General features: G+C 39.4%; 1 protein-coding gene across 3 annotated transcripts in view; it reads left to right on the plus strand.

The window, feature by feature from the left end:
- Positions 1-19,027, plus strand: part of LOC120806429 (protein FAM102A-like) — a 39,061-nt gene that overhangs the window by 18,439 nt on the left and 1,595 nt on the right. For all 3 annotated transcript variants that reach the window (XM_040157622.1, XM_040157621.1, XM_040157623.1), the window contains exons 2-10: positions 10,338-10,458; positions 10,701-10,730; positions 13,165-13,281; positions 13,452-13,498; positions 13,982-14,142; positions 14,922-15,023; positions 15,735-15,948; positions 18,725-18,846; positions 18,934-19,000. In XM_040157622.1, the coding sequence (XP_040013556.1) occupies positions 10,338-10,458; positions 10,701-10,730; positions 13,165-13,281; positions 13,452-13,498; positions 13,982-14,142; positions 14,922-15,023; positions 15,735-15,948; positions 18,725-18,846; positions 18,934-19,000 (981 nt within the window). The remainder of the gene's footprint in view (positions 1-10,337; positions 10,459-10,700; positions 10,731-13,164; positions 13,282-13,451; positions 13,499-13,981; positions 14,143-14,921; positions 15,024-15,734; positions 15,949-18,724; positions 18,847-18,933; positions 19,001-19,027) is intronic.

Raw genomic sequence — 19,027 nt, forward strand, 5'->3', positions numbered from 1 at the left:
GAAGGAGGTTACTTTGTTTTGTTTAGCCCTAATCAATCAGTAGTGAGTGGCATATCCGACCTGCAGTCCACATGGAGGCTTTGCCACCCACATCTGAGCACACTTGAGTGGCAAATCTGGCGATTCAGGTCTAAAACACAAGGCTGCGGTGGTTCCTTTTCCTTGTTCCTTGAACCATCACTGGATGATATCTGCACTCTTACAGTGAGCATGACCATCATAGCACTGATCTAAAGACAATAATGGACACAGGTCCTTGTGTCACACACTTGTCTTGTGATATTACCCATATTGTAGGCTGGTGAATGCAGTACTTGTTAATGGCCCAAGCCACACATTGTCTCCCATGTTCGCCTACAAAGGGCTTCCTCCTACATAACAAATGTTTTGCTACGCTGCCTTGTGTTCTGGTCCATTCATTGTTAATCCTTGAGACAGCCGTATTCGAAAAATGCAACAGTTTTATGGCCTTGTCAAGGCTCAAACCTGCCCTCCTTTTTCTGTCTGGTCAGTTTTTAACCCTATTATTTGTAAGCAAAACATGTGGACGTTAGTAGAGTTACTGTTGCTTGCATCATATTACATAGATGAAAAGAAGATCTACTCCTTTTGCTAGGAAAGGGTAACATTATTTGCTTACAGGTTGGATAATCAACAAAGATATTACTATAACACTTAAATCCGATGGTTGAAGTTTTCCTTGGCAGCATCCATTGGGGGAAGGGTTTTCAAACTTTTTATGCCTGGGGTTGCATGGAGAAATAAATGTGAAGTCCTGGGCCATGAGCCTTTTAATTTATATTAATGGGTGAGTTTTAAGCACTCTGTGTTGTCCGCCGGAATCTGCAATAAAATGGTTTTATCACTATTAAATGACAGTCAGCAGTAGATATCAGTCCTAATGGGAACAGTAATGCTGGACCTTGGACTTAAGAGCTACTGTCAGGTGTAACAGCTGGAAAAACGGAGGTGTTCTAAAACTTTTAACCAGTAACCTCAATAGAACTCTGACACTGGGAGCTACTGGTGGAGTCTTCAGAGAGTATCATAATATAAAATTTCAAAAAGCAACTGCACATCCTCCTGTATTCCTCCCAGATCAACAGAGAAAGGCTTTGAGAACAGGTTCACGTCTTTCTCAATGGCAGCAAAATCTTGAAAGTGCTGATTAAATTTCCTGATCTGTAATGTGAACACAGTCACATATTTCCCCATTTTCATACATTTGTGACATAAGCTAATCTTTTCATTGCAAGCTTTTCTTCAGCTTGTTCTTAAATTAATGGCAGGTTCACACTACACAATTTTAGCCCTGATTTTTTTCAATTGCCGACAGCTTTTGGCTGAGAAAAGCCCCGGATGAGAGGCAAATTAGCACTCAATCACTATTTGTGAGCTGTTCAAAGACGCAAGCAGAGAGACTCGCCGATGCATCACAGACAGCCGAAAGATATCTAGCAGGCCAAATACCTGGACTTGTCATGGGGTCCAAATTCAGTAGCGTTAAAAGTGTTGTGACCCGGTTTTGACGAGTTACAGTCAATGAGAGCGCAAGTCCCAGGGTGAAGGGAAACCCAGGGAGGAGTTGTACACCATCATAAAAATAAATAAATAAATACAAAATAAAATAAATTTAAAAATAAGCGGAAGGACCGAGATGATAGTAGAAAATGGAATATTGTATTTAGCCTACTCTCCCTGAACTGTTATTTAAAATCTTAGATTGATATTACCCAATAAATTCCATTATTTGTAAATTTATTCTTTGTATGCTCTTTCTGAAATTATATTGTGGAAAGTCTAGAACATCTGTTTTTTTCAGTGTGTACATGTGACAGTGTTTTGGGCTGATTTTCAATTGGATCTTAAAACATTTTGATAAGGACATTTCACTTAAAGAACACGATTTGTTATTAATATTCATCAATCCTGATTTCTCCAGCAATGAACAATATGTCATTAATTTGCTCAATATTTAGCCAAACTTTACATTTATGTAAAGAAATTCTTGAAGAAGTTACCATCTTATATTACTTTTAAACAAACAGATCTAGGCATATATTTTCAAACGTGATCACATTTAAAAACCTGTAATAAAAAAATAAACAAAATAAATAAAACTCTTTTACATTATAACTGATTAAGTAAACCTCTTGTGTTGGTTCATATCTATGTTATTTTTTATTATTTTCAATCTTCTTTCTCTCTTTAGGTATATTTCTGACGTGGAACTAAATAATCTTTATTTTTTCTTTTGTTTCTAACTCTTTGTCATTATTATACCACATTCACCGAAGACTAATGTTTACTTAAATGTATTGTTCAATACATAAAACGATACATAAAAGTTACTTAAAAAAAAAAAAAAAAATCATAATTACACATGGTATCACATAATTTCCCGTGCCACTTTTTGCGTGACAAAAGGTAGTTTGGAGACCAGACACACTTGTTGGGGATTCCTCCTGGTGAAAGATATTGTAATCTGTGACCCTCGGTCGCTGATCCGTCATGTAGTGTGCAAACTACAACGATTTCAAGATTCCTGATTACAACACAAGAAGTTGTGTAGATTGAGCAGTACAGGAATCTGACCACTTTGAAAGTCTTCTAGTGCGTACTTGGCATAAGGTGTCGAACCACGGTTTGGACACCCATAAAATGCTCAGTAGACATTTTGTGTCTCAGTAGCTAGAGTAAAAATAATGAAGGTACGGATACTTGATGAAATAGATAAAGGAAAGGGTTCAGTAAAGGATGAGGTCAGTGGATAAAAGGATAAATAAATAAATAGATCCATTAGTTAAGGTTTGACATTTGTAAATCATGGATAATTTCTTGGATTAAACTGTAATCTACCATTTTAACTATTGTTTCCACATTATGAACATGTTGTGTAAGTGGGACTTAAGGTGCAAATGCACAGAATAGCCCATAAAATGTACAAAATTATCAATTAACATGATTTGATGATTACTGTCTAATGGATTGGAATGGTTGAACAGAATAGGCAGCATCATTTTCTAAAACACGATCATTTACAACTCAGTAAAAAAAATCTTATTTTTATGTATGTATTTGTTGTATTTATACATTTGGTGAGGATTTTGGGGTGGTATTGCTCCCATACTGTTTCATTTACCAGTCCAACATATTGTTCAAGGAAAAAAAAGCTTATTGTTCAAGTAGTTCTGTTTTCTGTTGTACACTTCCTGTCTGTGCAATTACCATAATTATTTAAATCAGCTATCGATTTCTACTGAAATTGAAAAGCATGTTTTAGCCACTAAGTCAGAGCCATTACACACAGTCCCTTGGAGGCTGTGACCAACCAGCCATGTTGAGTAAGAAAACTTTGGTTGTATCTACCTGCTGTAAAATGGTGTGTGTGTGTGAAGGTAGGTAGGTTGGGCTGTAAGACAAGAAGTGGCAGAACCTGTCTGGCCATTTTCTATATCTCTGAGGCAGCTGCCAGCCTCCAGGTTTGTTGTTTTCAGAACTGTAAACTTCAGGTCACCTTTTAGATAAAAGGGAAATGTTCCTCTGATAAAGTCAATGTTTAATTTCATGCAGTTAAAGCTGGAAAAGAATGTCTGCCTTATTGTTGATTGCATAAAAACAAGTAGAGAAAGTCAAGTAAAATTTACATAACACATCATGATAGTGCCTTTCACTCTATGACAGCAATGATGATGCTACTCAAAATTATGGAGAACAAGAATGAGATATCAAGAGATTGGAAAAGATAGGAAGAGCATAGAAAGACTAAAAGGCTTTGAATCAGTAATTACATGCCCCAGCATGCAGCAAATCTGGCTCATGATCAAGTCTTAACGTATGAGCAGACATTAAGTTTCTTTTCTGTTTCTTTACATATCTTTTTTGTGTTTAAAATAAAGTTCAGTTATCAGAGATGAAGTGTGATGTTTAATTTACGGTGCTAGGAATTTAGAATTGAAGATCACTTAAAGTTTTACTAATCATTTTTTTTTATAACAGGCTAATCAGCCTTGTATTATCAGTAGGTACGTTTACATGGAGCCTAATGCTTTGATTATAATGAGTTTCAAATCTCAAACAGAATAAAAATGCTCCATATAAATACCTCAATCAGAATAAACAGGCCCAAACCGAAAATTCAAAAGGGGGGTAACCTTTCATAAACCAATCAAAAGAAAAATTGCACCATGTAAACGATTTAACCTGACTACTTTCTGGCTGCAATCTGTCTGTGCATGCCCTCCGTTTTGATGTAAATGCGTAGGGACATACACATGTCATCCATATTTTTCCTTGCTTTTCTCACTGGTTTAATGTGGGCAGGGCTTATTCATTAATGTTATAGAGGTTGTTACAGCTGCATTCTCTCACCAAGCTTTCTTGTCATGGTGCCACCATAGAAATAAAAATTTGTGAGTTATGTAAGCTGAAATACCCAGGAATAAGATATATTCACTTAAGACTTAAATTTGTAGAAAGAATTGAATTGAATACTATTACTATTCAGTGAAGATAACAATCAACAGTTAAAGCAGTTTTATAGCTTAAAGGTGCTATATGTATGATTTTGGAGATAGGTCTTGATGAGTAAAGGAATGAGGTTTGCAATGTTTCAACCAGACTGGTAGAAACATTGCTACTTGGCTATGTAGTAATAGGAAAATCTTACATATAGCACCTTAAAAGGGAAACTATGGATTACAACTTTGGTTTTATATTTGTAGCTCTTGTCATGGGTTCTGTTTATAATAAAACTGACGTATTCACCAAAGTAATTGCTGAGATCTGGGAAGGTGGCAGCATCACTAAAAATATTTCAGGTGAGGGGAAGAAACACAAGCAGTTACACAATCAGACAGGCTGGGAACAAACCTCCAGGTTAGCCAAACATATTTGGAAGAACAAAGGAAGGCAAACAGTAAAGTTATTACTCAAACTGTCCTGAGTTACCCAGAATTTTGGGTGCGCTTTCTTTTGGTTTTAACTGCAATTAAAGTAAGTCTGGCTAAACTAATCTGGCAAAACTGTTGGCCTATTAACAAAGAATATGAACATATTATTGCTCGTGACCTGTTCTGAGATGTCAGCAATTACTTTGGTGAGTACAATGTTATCAAAACTGATGCACCTCATGGCCAAGAAAATAAAACCCAGTAACCGAAGTTTCCTTCAAAGCTGCACTACTTCTATATAAACAATATTTCAAATTTTTATGTGTAATGTGAAAAGGGTCACTGGTTGTATTTAACCCACAGAGAATTATCATCTAACTCTGCAGTTCTCTGCTTGATAGAACTTTTTTTAAAAATCTTGTTGGGCCCATTGGTTTAGTTTTCTGACCCACAAACTCCGCTGTCATCATCCTTGTTTCCAGAACCATCAGGCAGCTGAACACTACCTCACCAGCACTAAACAGCGTACAGACCAGGTCAGCAACTAGCTGGTGAACATACTGGAGCATGTAGCAGCTACAGAGCCCGATATTTCCCTCCAGGAGGTGGTGGAGAGTAATACAGGGCTAAAACGACTGTGAATATTGGACTTAAAATCATCTGATGGACACAAACACTCCTCCAGATCAATGATAATGTTGCTCTTTGTCTCCAAGATGTGTAAAAAGGCAACAACTGTAAAAGTTAATTATATTTTCTGCTGCCACCAAGAGGCTAAAATATATTCAAAACTTTAGATAACTGTGAGACTTGGAATTAGGGTATGCTAGAGTTGTTTTATTAGTGACAGAGTGTGTATGTATTTGTGCATACACATAAGGAAATAAAGGATGCCAGTCAAAACAAAAGTTATCAGTAAGGTTTAACCATGCTGGTGGGCAGATTTCCATGTTGTTTACCATGAACTTCCTACATTTGTACATCCCATTCCAAAGAACAAGCATGTGGGACTATCTGTTATCAGCAAAGCAGCAAGCTGAGTCTGCACTTGTGTGTGTAACTGAAATGCTGGAGAGAGCTAGACGATTCTCATGTAATGTTTCCTCTAAACTGGGCAGGGACAGATAATATCAGAGTTTACCAGTCAAGTCAGGACAAGCCCAACACACTGATGGCCTGTGTGTGGTATGTGTAAGGAAGTTAGTAAACTCCATTGACAGCTTTATTATTAGTTTCATGATGATACCGCTGTATTCTCAGCTGGAATAGCTTACCTTTGCTCATTATTCATTAGCTAAGTGAGAAATGCCTATTTGTAGGTTGAGGGAGGGCCACAAGCCCTTGAAACTCTCATTTCACTCTGTAGCCTTCTATACCTAGATAACATGTAGGCCACCGGCTCCTCCACATCCCTACACTGCATACGTAAATCACTGTCATCTGACATCATGTGCTAGTTATGCATACAATCACCATTCACTGTTAGACTGTGATAGTGCTCTTTTAAGTGATAGACATTGCCTTAATATGTACAGACTATGGCTGCCTGCACAACTTCTTCAGTTTTTCCAGTTAGCATTTCACTTAAAGATCTATTTTTTTTTTCTAAGTTTAGCAAATTTAAAGAGTTATAGGATGTATCTATTTTTGATTCAGTAAATCCAATTTCAGACATGCACCTTGTCTGAAAGCAGAGTCACTTTTACGCTAAAGTCACAATACTAGGTTAAATCTGTAACATTTCTGTCACACTTTTAGCACAGCACAAGTCTAAATTGTCTGCTGTTACATGGAGGAGCTCCACATTAAAATGATCTGAGCATATCATAGATTCTTGCTGGCATATTATGTTGATACAGGTGATTTTCCCAACAATACACATATTGTGTGCAAAAACACTTTTTCTGCTAACTATGCATCTCCTTGGAGTTGAAAGGTCCATTAAATCGAATTCTGTGGCCCCTCCTCAACTGTGACAGAATATGCAAAGCTCTGACGTCTCTTTTGTTTGTTGACCCCCCCAACTGTAGTAGCAGCTACAGCAACAGCATTTGAGCAAATACGAAATAGAGCCCATTATAGTAGAAAGGATTTATTAGGAGATTGTGAGAAGCAGAGGCTAGAATTTTACTCACAATTTTTATTAATTAAGGCTTCAACTACAAAATACTGCAAATTTAAAAATCCATTAGTAATGAATGTGATTGAGAGAACTTGTTATTGTTACTTTTCAACTCACCACTCTTGTCCAGCAGTGTCACCACTCCCTCTCACACACTAGGTGCCAAATATCACACAAGCATTGTGACTGTTTCTCTAAATGTCCTGTCATGTCTTAATAAAGCTGTAAGGAACATTAATGTAAAAGGTACCTATGTCTGAATGAGAAAAGGCCACCGTTTAACAAAAGAAGCCAGCAATGTTACATATTCCATGTCTGAAAAGGCTTAAGAAACAGACTAATTAGTTTAAACTGTAGGCTATTTTATTACCTGAGATTGCTTGTTTGACAAGAATATCTCAAAAACCTACAGAGAAACTTCATGGAAAGATTCCAAAGACCAAGTGATCAGTTTTAATGCAGATCCAGGTTTTTCCCATTTTCTCAAGAACTCCTGCACTTCTTCACATGAAAATAATACGTTGTATCCTGTGATTGGTTATTGTGCACATCTGGATGTAAAAATCTAAATATTTTTATGCCTCTGCGCCAGTGACAGCCTTGGTGGAAGTTATTATGTTTTCAGGTTGTCTGTCTGTCCCATTCTTGTGAATGTGATGTCTCAGGAACGCCTTGAGGGAAATTCTTGAAATTTTGTACAAACATTCACTTGGACTCAAGAATGACCTGATTAGATTTTGTTGGTCAAAGGTCAAAGATCAAGGTCACTGTGACCTCATGATTGTCCTAGTCTTTGTGAACATGATACATTGGGAACACCCCGAGGGAATTTCATTACATATGGCACCAATGTCCACTTGGACTCAAGGATGAACTGATTAGAATTTGGTTGTCAAAGGTCAAGGTCACTGTGACCTCACAAGATACATTTTTGGCCATAACTCAAGAAGTCATATGCTATTTATTATAAAATACACTTTTTATTAAATACCTTCCAAGTCTTCACTACATACAATCCTGGTCAAAATTATTGGAACCCCTGAATTTGATTTACATTACTCTGAATATCTTCAGAAATAAATGACAACAAATGAATCAATTTAGTATAACCGGAATACTTTAATACAATGTTACTGAAGGTTACTGAACAAAAAAACAAACCAAACAAACTTGCATAATGTACACAAAATGTACACCGAATACATTTATTTGCACCCTTCACTAATATTTGGTTGCAGAACCTTTGGCAACAATGACAGTCTCTAAACATTTCTTGTAGCCATCTAGACGCTTCTTGCACCTGTCTGCTGGTAGTTTCTGCCACTCTTCCATTGCTATGCGTTCAAGCTCTTTTAATTTTGCAGGAGTCCTTGTTGCAATGGCAGATTTCAGCTCTTCAGCCAGTTTGAAACAGTCCATCTTTTCATTTGCAACCATTCTTTTGTTCTGCTGGATGTGTGCTTTGGGCCGTTTTCCTGCTGAAAGACCCAAGACCTTCACCTCAAACCTAGTTTTCTGATACTGGGTAACACATTTAGATCTAAAATGCCTTGGTAATCTTCTGATTTCATCAGTCCTTTGATACATTCAATGCCTCCAGTACCAGAGGCAGCAAAGCAGCCCCACAACATGATAGAACCTCCACCATGTTTTACTGTAGGTAGGGTGCTCTTTTCCTTATGGGCTTCATTTCGCTGCCTATACACAAACTGACTGCATTCCCAAAGAGCTGTACTTTGGTTTCATCTTTCCATAGAACATTATCCCATAAAGACTGTGGCTCATCTATGAAAGTTTCTGCAAACATTAGTCTTGCCTTTTTGTGTCTTTTTCAGTAGTGGTGTCCTCCTTGGCCTTTGCCCATGGAGCCCTACTTTGTTTAGTGTGCTGCATATGGTACGGGCTGAAACCACCACTCCAGATTGCTGCAGGTCAGCCTGAAGCTCTTTAGATGTATTGCATGGTGTTTTTTCCACGATCTGCACCAACCTTCGGAGACTTCTCTAGTTGAGTTTCTTCTTAATGCCACGTCCTGGAAGCATCTTAACATGAGACAGACAGACATGGATGTAAACTGCAACTTGGCTGATTGGCGAAGGCATACAACCGCGAGGCGGTAATTCTAGTTACATTGCTGTATTGGTACTTTTATTTAAGAAAAGGATCTGAATACCTCTTCCACCAATGCTTAACACAATCTCATTCACAGGTAGTAGTAAATCCCCTGCAGCATAGATCTTAAGGAGCTTCTCCTTTAGGGGGATTTCACTTTGTAACATCAGAGCCAAAGAGTTCATCAAGTGATGAATTCCAATATAGCCTCGTCATGCTTGCAATGTTGATCTTTGATGCAAAATATAGAATCTTAATACAAATTGTCTGGCTTTTAATAAAAAATTTCCTACATGGAAGCTATATGTACAATATTTTAAAAAATGTTGTCAGTGCTACCCGAAAATAATTCGAGTGTTGAGTGTTAGAGCCGGAGATAGGGAGAAATGTCCTACACCAAAGTACATGCAGATTAACACCAAATCTGTTTTCATTCTGCATACAGTAAGTGGAAAACCCCTCAGCAGACTGCCCAGTCTAATGTGTCACATCCCGGGATGAGATCATCTGGATCCTCAATTGTATGGCCTTGTAGACTATTTTTTCTAAGAAATGCAGGACAGACAGTTGATACTTTTCTATTTATTCAGCCTGTGCAAAATAATACTTCTCATACAATTTCCCTTGTTTAATAACATATTCAAATACATTTGAACTTTCACACCCCCATCCCATTTGGAGTGAGGTTGTGTCCTGCTATCTGGGCAGATTTTTTCCAACTGTCTCTTGGGCAACAGGTTCTCACCAGAATAACCATGATTCACTTTTTCTATAAGTGAAACCATAAATAAAGTCCACTGTAGCTTTGTTTGTGTTCTCCTGCATGGTGCAGGAGATTACATTATACTTCATATTCATGTCTTGTTATACTGTATAAAAAAAAAAGTTGACACAGTCTGTAAACCTGGTTCATCCTCCTGCAAAAGCAACCAGAGTCACCATAAATGGATGAGGGGCCTCCGGGTGCAGGGGGACCTGAGCTAGACAGTCCCCCTGGAACACGCCAAGAATTATAGTTATTTATTGTGTCAGAGGAGTTGTTGAACTTTCTATTTATACCTATATACATTACACTAAACTGTATTCTGTAAACATTTGTCCTCCAGATAGTCTAACCTGATCTGTGTGTGTGTGTGTGTGTGTGTGTGTGTGTGTGTGTGTGTGTGTGTGTGTGTGTGTGTGTGTGTGTGTGTGTGTGTGTGTGTGTACAGGGAGGAGGTGCAGCAGAACTGCGTTCGATGGAGAAAGAAGTTCTCTTTTGTGTGTAAAATGAGCGCTAATCCAATCAGTGGAGTGTTGGACCCCTGTATCTGCAGGGTCTCTGTACGCAAGGTAAACTACAAATCCCAGCAGCCATCTCTCCTTGCTTCCCTGGGCTCTGAATGTAAATGTAATACACACTGCATGATTAGAGTAATGTACAGTATACTGTACAGTTTGTCCCACAACACCTGTACCAGGGTTGGACAACAGACTATATACAGTATTTACCGTATGATGTGATGTATGTTTATTCTAGTTTATTACAGTCTACCGATCTTAGCCCTTTACTGTTTTGCCCTCTCTTTTTCCAGGAGCTCAAAGGAGGAAAGGCCTTCTCAAAGGTAAGTTTATTGCTGATCATGTGATTAGCAGCTTCTTTGATACATAATATCTCAAAACTAATCTTTCAGCCAGCTCAGCACTGCTAAGCTAAGTTTGAGCTCATAAAGTTAAGAGTGCCCTGCTTCCTTTATACAACTGACTTTTACAGTGTCAGCGATGGTAAAAGCAGTGTTAAATACCTACCCTGTCAACATCACGGGGATTTGTTATGGAGGCATGAAAAATGCACAGTCAGAGGGTAATAACTGTGTGAAGTGGGCAGATCATACTGTGTTTACTACAGTGTTTGTGTGGTGTGTGTGTGTGTGTAGTGTAGTGTACAGCTGAACTTCGAGCACCTGTCTTGTAGTTTTAAGTATCAGCTGTTGAGTTACATAAGGCTTGCATCTATGACAAATTGTTGGAATATTGTCAAGTCACACCTTGATTATTATCCTCCATGCTGACTAATGTGTGTACAGTATGTTGGCTCATACCTGTTTGTACTGTCTTCTATGACTAAAACATCCAGAAAAGAACAATCAGTCAAAGCCATGATTAAGAGTTAAATCTGCGACTTTGTAATATATTAATTCAATGTGCTTTATGGCCAGGGAAGTTAAGAGTATATGGTTAATCAAAGTGATAGTCTAAAGCCTTGCTAGGGACCCCTACAGGCTGCAACATTAATTACAGTCAACAACATGAAAAGTGGACAGAAGGAGAACCATGCTGATTTTACTTTTCTCAGAGCCCACCTCTTTTATTCAGTGACTCAAATAGATATGGTGTTGTGCTCCGTGATGGTTGTTTCCAGCCAATCAGAGCGTGGGATTAAGAATGGGGCTGTAATCACCCTGTGCCAGAGGCAGAAAAATGCAGTTAGTTACTTAGATTAACTACAACAATACAAACATATAAAATAACCTGATAACCTTGTAACCCAACAGATCCTTGTGCATATCAACTCAATGCCTCATCTTACATGCCATCTTAAAAGCTGATGCTTCATCTCATTGTGCCTAACTCTGAAAGAACCCAGGTCAATTTACTGCTGATCCCCTTGTAATCCTCTTTACCATGAACCTTGTTTTGCTCTCATCATTGCTCTCACCATTCCATATTTGCTACTGTAGGCTTCAAAGGTATTAAAGTTTTTCTGTTTATTTTCTCTTGATGTTACCAAACGATTGTCATCAACCCTGTTCATGAAAACTAACGACAAAAAAATTATAACAAAAATGCTGACAAGGGTGGTTTAGTTTAACACAGCCATACATGCTGTACCTGTGTGCCCTAAATAAATAACTCTAACAAATAGACATATTTCTTCAATTTTCAAATGTTAACTGCTTTGAGTAACTGTTTACTACTTGCTTCTTTGTTGACAAACAAGACTAGGTCAAAACCTAGTATATGGCTGGACTGCCCTTTATCTGTTTGCTTCTCTGCTGCTCTCTTACATATACAGTAAATAAATACAGCCAAATTCCCAATAAAGCTGTTGCCATTTACATTTTTTTCTGTTTCTGTTGTCAGACAACAGAACAAGTATGAAATAGTGGCTGAAATGTGAACCTTTAAGACCACATGTTAACCAGCAGTCACTTCCAAGCCATTTCCAAGCTAGTGCTCTGAACTGCTAAAATCCTGATTTTATAACCGTGACGTCGTCTGACAAAATCACCCCACACACTAGTTAAAGACAATGGCTTTGCTGTGATTTCAATTATATTTACTTGTAAAATGATCAGTCAGAGAGAAAGTTAGAAGATCATTCACATCTGTGTCAGCTGCAGTTTGGATGAGATGCATAGAGAGGTGTACCTGTGAAGGGTAAGTCTGACCTTGCCTTTGTGGGGCAATACTGGCAACTGTCTCCTACAGAGAGTAGCTAAGTTTTGTCCAAAAATTGGCAAAACTGCCCGTAAATGCCCCCTTGGTGACGCAATAGAAAAAATTCATTTTGAAAGCCAAACGGCCAATGGGGAACCTCAGTCGGCCATTTTTATGAGTTTAATGAAATGTTCAGATTCACTGGATGCACAGAATGGGGACATTTGCATAGAATATGTTACTAGGACCATAACAGTAATGACAATGAAGTACACACCAGCACCAACAGAAACTGACCGGACAGAAAATCATGAATGAGGAGGTTAAAGTTATTGACTTCTACATAAAGTCACTCTCTTCTGTCTCCCTTCAATCACTTCCTCGCACGATGGGACTGGTTGAGCGTTAATTACAGACATGATATACTGTATGTGAGCTGAAAAAATAAGATGTTAACCAAAAGGATTTTCAAAAAATCTCATAGGTACAAGAACCTTTTCTTGTGGACCAGCCTTGACCTAGATTTAAAAAAAAAAAATCTGTATCTAACTGTCTTTCCACTGTAAATGGTTTCACTTAATATGGTTTTCTCATGCCAGTCTGTTTGTCTGTCTCCAGCTAGGTTTTGCTGATCTCAATATTGCAGAGTTTGCTGGATCAGGCTCCACAGTTCACTGCTGCATTCTGGAGGGCTATGACACCAAAAACACTCGACAGGACAACTCTATCCTCAAGGCAGGACAAACACACACACACACACACACACACACACACACACACACACACACACACACACACACACACACACACACAAACACAAACACAAACACAAACACACACACACACACACACACTGTACTGATCAGCACTGAGGTTTAGTAACACATCTTTTTTTTTTTTTATAGGTAACAATTGGGATGGCTCTTCTGTCTGGGGATCCCTGTTTTAAAACGTGAGTTTTAAGGGTTAAGTCTGACACTCAAACAAAATTGAGACAACTACACCCCACCAATACCCCCCGTCTACCCCCATCACCACCCTGGCATTGTATGTGTCCACAGGCTTTCAACCCCGTATTGACAGTGCAACATAAAACGAGTCCATATTAATGGATTTTGTCACTCCTTTTGTTATTCTATGTCTTACTTCGATTTGGGGGATAATCATGCTCTAAGTTTTGGAACAGCAGTTCCCATAATTTCAGAGCTTAGAGGGATATAAACAGGAAGTATAATGTTGCCATAGAGTTAGCTTAGGGCTACAACTTGGGCCCCATTTTTATATTTGTTTTATATTTGTAACTTTCCAGCACACCAGCATGCACCTGTGAATTTAACTTCACCCAGTATTTTTGCCTCAAGAAAGCAAATGTGACTCACTGCGAATGTAACTTGAAATACTCTTTATGTTTTGTTGCTTCTGTTTTCACAAACAGGCCTCCCAGCACGGCGAAATCTGTCTCCACTGGGGACGAGGACCCCACCCTGCAGCTGGACTGTAAGGGAGAGAGCACTGATGCGGCAGTGCAGCCACTTGGGGGCATCGTGGAGGGACCTCGCGCCTTCAAACCCCGACAGTTATCAGTACGTAGCTCAGGTAACTGCTCAGCATTTTTGTACCCTGTCTTTTCTGGAATTGAATGGTAATTCCAGTATTTTACTATCATTGTTCTATATTTTGATCGTCAACTAATCCTGTGAAAGGACCAAAAACAACAATCTGTTAGTCTGTCTCTCAGTACTTTCCTTTTTAGCGATTTAAAAATAGTGAGTTTTTTTGGGACTATTTTTAGTGGCAGATGTACTAGCACAGTAGGTGCTCTAATTAGTATTTGGGGAAGCAGGTGTATATGGGACTGAGTCAAAATGAATTTCAGTGTGTGTGTTCAGTGTGTGTGTGTAATGAAAGAACATATCACTCAGTGCAACAATGTATCTCACTGATGTGTTTTTATTAGTTTTTGAACAACAATGGAGCTCTATGGCACAGAGGAATAAGATACAGTATACCAGGCTTTGATACACACAATACTTGTTAGCAGGATACATCTCCAGACATATGTTCAAAACATATGTCCTCACATACATTTCATAGCATCTAGCCATATACAGTGGCTACAAAAAGTATTTAATACGTGTTTTCCAACTGATAGAGCATCAAAGTCACCAGTTGGTACCCAAAGTTAATAATTACTGATCAGGAAACAGGAAAATTATTTATTGGATGTAATTTATTTATCTAATGTGTCCAAGGGAACATAGTTGAAAATGGTGAAATTATAGTGCAAACAGCACAGTGACTGACTTTCTGACTTTCTGATTCATGTCCTGCAGTCACGTGTCAGTGCGTGTTTGCTGTGTGTGTTCTTACTACAGGGCTGCCTGAGGAGGGAGAGAGTGTGTCCAGCCCAGACGAAGTCTTTCACACTGGTCATTTCCGCAGCTCCAGCTATGCCAGCCAGCACAGCAAGATATCAGGTCAGAGAGCTTTCCTTCCTCATGCTACCATCAGGCTCAGACATGTTTACTTCCTCCTGCTAAGACCAGTGAGATGCTCGGATGAGAGTGCTGTGACCAGTACAGTTTATGAAAATATTTGACCTGGGCCCTAAAAATTGAATATGGGTGGACTAAGAAGGGGTGAATATAATCATGTGGTGAATGAAAGTGAAAGTGAAAAGATGCTGGTTTCTACAACAGGACAGTGATTCAAAACAGATGTCAAAATCCCCCATTAACTGCTACAAGAAACACAAGCTGAAGTTTTTGGAGCAGCCCTCACAGTCCCCTGACCTGAACATCACTGAAAATCTGTGGGTAGATCTTAAACATGCTGTTTATGCAAGACAGCCTAAAAGCATCTCCGAACCTGAGGTGGAACCTGGCAGGAAGAGTGGATAAAAATGTATAAATCAAAAACAGAAAAACTCTGCTACAAAAGGTGTTTGCAAGCTGTGATAGGTAATATTTTGTTATAGAAAACTGGCCTCATACCAAGTAAATCACGTTAACCATGCCTGTATATCACATACTGAATTCTCTTTTTTGGTTTAAAAATTGGGGCAAAACTACACAGTTACTAATGCTGCATATTGAAATACGCTAATTTGCTTTTTCGTTTCTTCCTCTTTTCCTCTCCTCTCCTCTCCTCTCCTCTCTCATGCTCTCCTCTCCTCTCCTCTCCTCTAGGCTACAGCACAGGTCACTCTCGCTGCTCCAGCCTGACTGACCTCTGTCACCATAGGAACACCTCCTCCAGCAGCAGCACCTCCTGCGGGTTTGCCCACCCTGCCCAGCCACTGCCCTCCACCCCCCCTGAGCCTCACAGACAAACAACTGCTACCAAACCAGAGAGGCCCCCTCCACCCTCTGCAGCAGCCCTTTTGTCCAACAGATCCTCCAGGTAGATACAGACACATCTGCAATTTTGACAACACACATCTGTTCCGCACGTTTTCCACTGTGTCTTACAGGTGTGAGAGTCAAGGACTGTCATGAGTTGATTTCACTGTGAGGCATGTCTGGACTCTGGACATGAAACTGATTGAAGTCTAGGGTTGAATCTCAGGCACGTGCAAACTTACATGCTCGGAATTCATCAACTCCAGGAATTCCTCCCACTCTATAAGCAGGGAGAGAGCGTTGGTGTTGTGTTCTGGTGGTCTGAATGTGAACCTTTACAAAACAGGAATGAAACAGTTTTATACCCCCACCAGTTCATCAGCTATTGTCACGGACTTACTACAGAAACAAAAGTGTGTCTGTGTCAGTATGTCAGAGGGTCTACCAGTAGAGTGCCAGCCATGTTTGATTAGTTCGCCTAAGAGAATACAAACATTAGACGACACAACTTCACTTTGTAAAAATACGCCAACTGCAATCCAATCAAATACAGAGATGCCCCACCCCCCTCCGACACCAAGTTACGATTTCCGAATCAGCTGTCAGTCAATTAAGGGACACTGCTGTCAAGTTTGTTTACGTCACTTAGACGACATGCAGTGATGTTAGCAAGCTAATCCAGCCTGCTAATAACAGAGCTAGACTCGCACTGGCCACAGAAAACAGCCAGGCCAAGAAAAGGCAGAAAACACTGTTTGAATGACAAAGCAGAGTTTTTTTTCATGAATGTAAATGACAAGTGTGTGTGCCTCATCTGTGATGCGAGTTTCAGTGGGTAAAAGATACAACGTGGAGAAGGACTGCCTGGTTGCAGCCTGCAGAATAGGATGGTGTTCAATTAGAACGGGACCGGGCCAAGTGCAAATGGTTTTCAATCCAGTGTAATGAGACAGTGGACTGGAGTGATACTGCCCAGCTGGCAGTTTTTGGTCGCTTCATGTTCGAGGACTTTTCAACCAAAGAGGAGTTTTTGACTTTGCTTCCTTTGAAAACAATAACCAGAGGAGTTAATATCCACAATGCTTTGAAGAACTACTTTGTGGAAATAGAGGTGCCTATTGAAATTCTTGTGTCTTTAAGAACAGACGGAGCCCCGGGTAGGACAGGGCACCTGTTTGAAGAATCACTGCATCATTCATTTGCGGGCTATGCTATATGTGTGAAGGTTATGGGATTTGATCATGTCATGGCACCTGTTGTTAAGGTTATCATCTCTACCTTAGCAGAGGCCAAAAAACACAGGAGCTTCAGACTGCTCCTCGACGAATATTCTGCTGAGTATGGTGATCTCCTCCACATAAAATTCAGGTAGCTTAGCAGGGGTAGGATACTACGGCATTTCTTTCCGTGCTGAATGGAATAAAGGCTTTCGTGGAATTGAGGGAGGAGAACACAACCTTGTTGTCTGATCCTAGATGGCTGCTTGATCATCCTGACAGATGTAACTGAGAAGCTGAATCACTTGAACCTACAGCCTCAGGGTAAAGATAAAAACATGTAATATGATCAGTGCTGTGAAAGCGATGAAAGCAAAAATTGTCATTTTACATTCAGCAGGTGAAAAACTAAAGATTTCAGCACTTCCCCTCAGTTGTAAAGATATAGGAAAGCCATCTAGGGGCAGCTGATGGTTTGAATATACATAAGTAGCATTGTGAGCTCCTGTCCAAGCTTTGGCAGATGTTTGCGGACATATTCAGGGACATTGAGAAACATGGGGCCTGTGTGACATTCAGTGCCAACCCCATCATGGAGGTAGGTATACAAGTAAGTAATATTTCAGGACACGTGACTGGACTGTTCAGCGTCAATCCTGTGGGGTTGGAGATGGAGGTCATAACCCTCCAAAACAATTTCCACCTAAAATCTCAACAAAATTCACATTTCTGGAACCTGGTAGACACAGAAAATATAAGAACCTTCACTAAGCAGTCGTGAAAGTTGGTCAACATACCTTCGTGAAGCAGCTTTTTCTGACATGAATGTTATTAAAACTAAATTCAGAACAAGATTGACAGATAAACATTTAAATGACTCCATAAGAGTGAACCTAAGTGGATACACTCCAGCATACACCTCTCTTGTTGCCTCCATGCAGTGCCTCATCAACCTCATTAACAAAAAGAAAGACTGAATGCATGATTCACATACATGTGAACTATTAAATGATGAGGTTTTGTTTTCGTACAGGGAGTTGATGTGTGATACTTACTGGGACACTTAGTGGAACTCAGCCATCGTTAATGCATTTGGTAACACCCATGCATTTCCTGCTATGACCAGTCAAAATGTCTGCTGTGAAAAAGGCCCACCAAGGGCGCTCCACTCAGTTTGAAGTTGGGCAGAACTATGCAGTGATGCGACCAAAACCTTCTTACTAGGGCAGAGTATCAAGTCCTCGGTTAGGGGGAAACAAATCTAACAAGAAAGGATATATTTGAAATAAAATGAAAAATAAGTTATAATGTTTTGAAAATAAAAGTCATCTACAAGAAAAAAGAACTAATGTGTAATAATATGGCATCAACAGTTTGTCAGCTTTTACATGTCAAATGTGGGATGTGAATGACCTGTTAATTAAGTTATAGGTTTCACCAATAAGCACCTAATTTGGTCTTTTCATGGGATTTGTTGTCATTAAGAAAACTACAGAATTTCACCAGTCTTTAATACGATGATTGGCTGTATAAAGAGCCTTTATGTGCAATTAGCTCTCGCAGAGTGTTGCTGTGTTTCAGATAGGAATCTTCTCTCAGTTGATGTTTGTCCAATTACAGGAGGAAAAAGGACACTGTGGAGAGGCAACCTAGCTGTGTGGACGACACGCGCATCGATGCAGATGACATTGTGGAGAAGATTGTCCAGAGCCAGAACTTTTCTGACAGCAGCAACAATGAAGGTTGGACAGAGTTTCAATTTTTGGGATTTAGTTTTGTGTGTGTATCACAACCTTAACTTCTCTTCTGGATTCCTTGTTTTCCTTCAGACAGCAACTTGAGACTGTTTGTTAGCAAAGATGGGACCACTGCCCTCAGTGGGACACTTGCCAACAGGTACATTGTACATACCTAATTTATTGT

Source organism: Xiphias gladius, chromosome 20, assembly GCF_016859285.1.
Source record: "Xiphias gladius isolate SHS-SW01 ecotype Sanya breed wild chromosome 20, ASM1685928v1, whole genome shotgun sequence".
Taxonomy (NCBI): Eukaryota; Metazoa; Chordata; class Actinopteri; order Istiophoriformes; family Xiphiidae; genus Xiphias; species Xiphias gladius.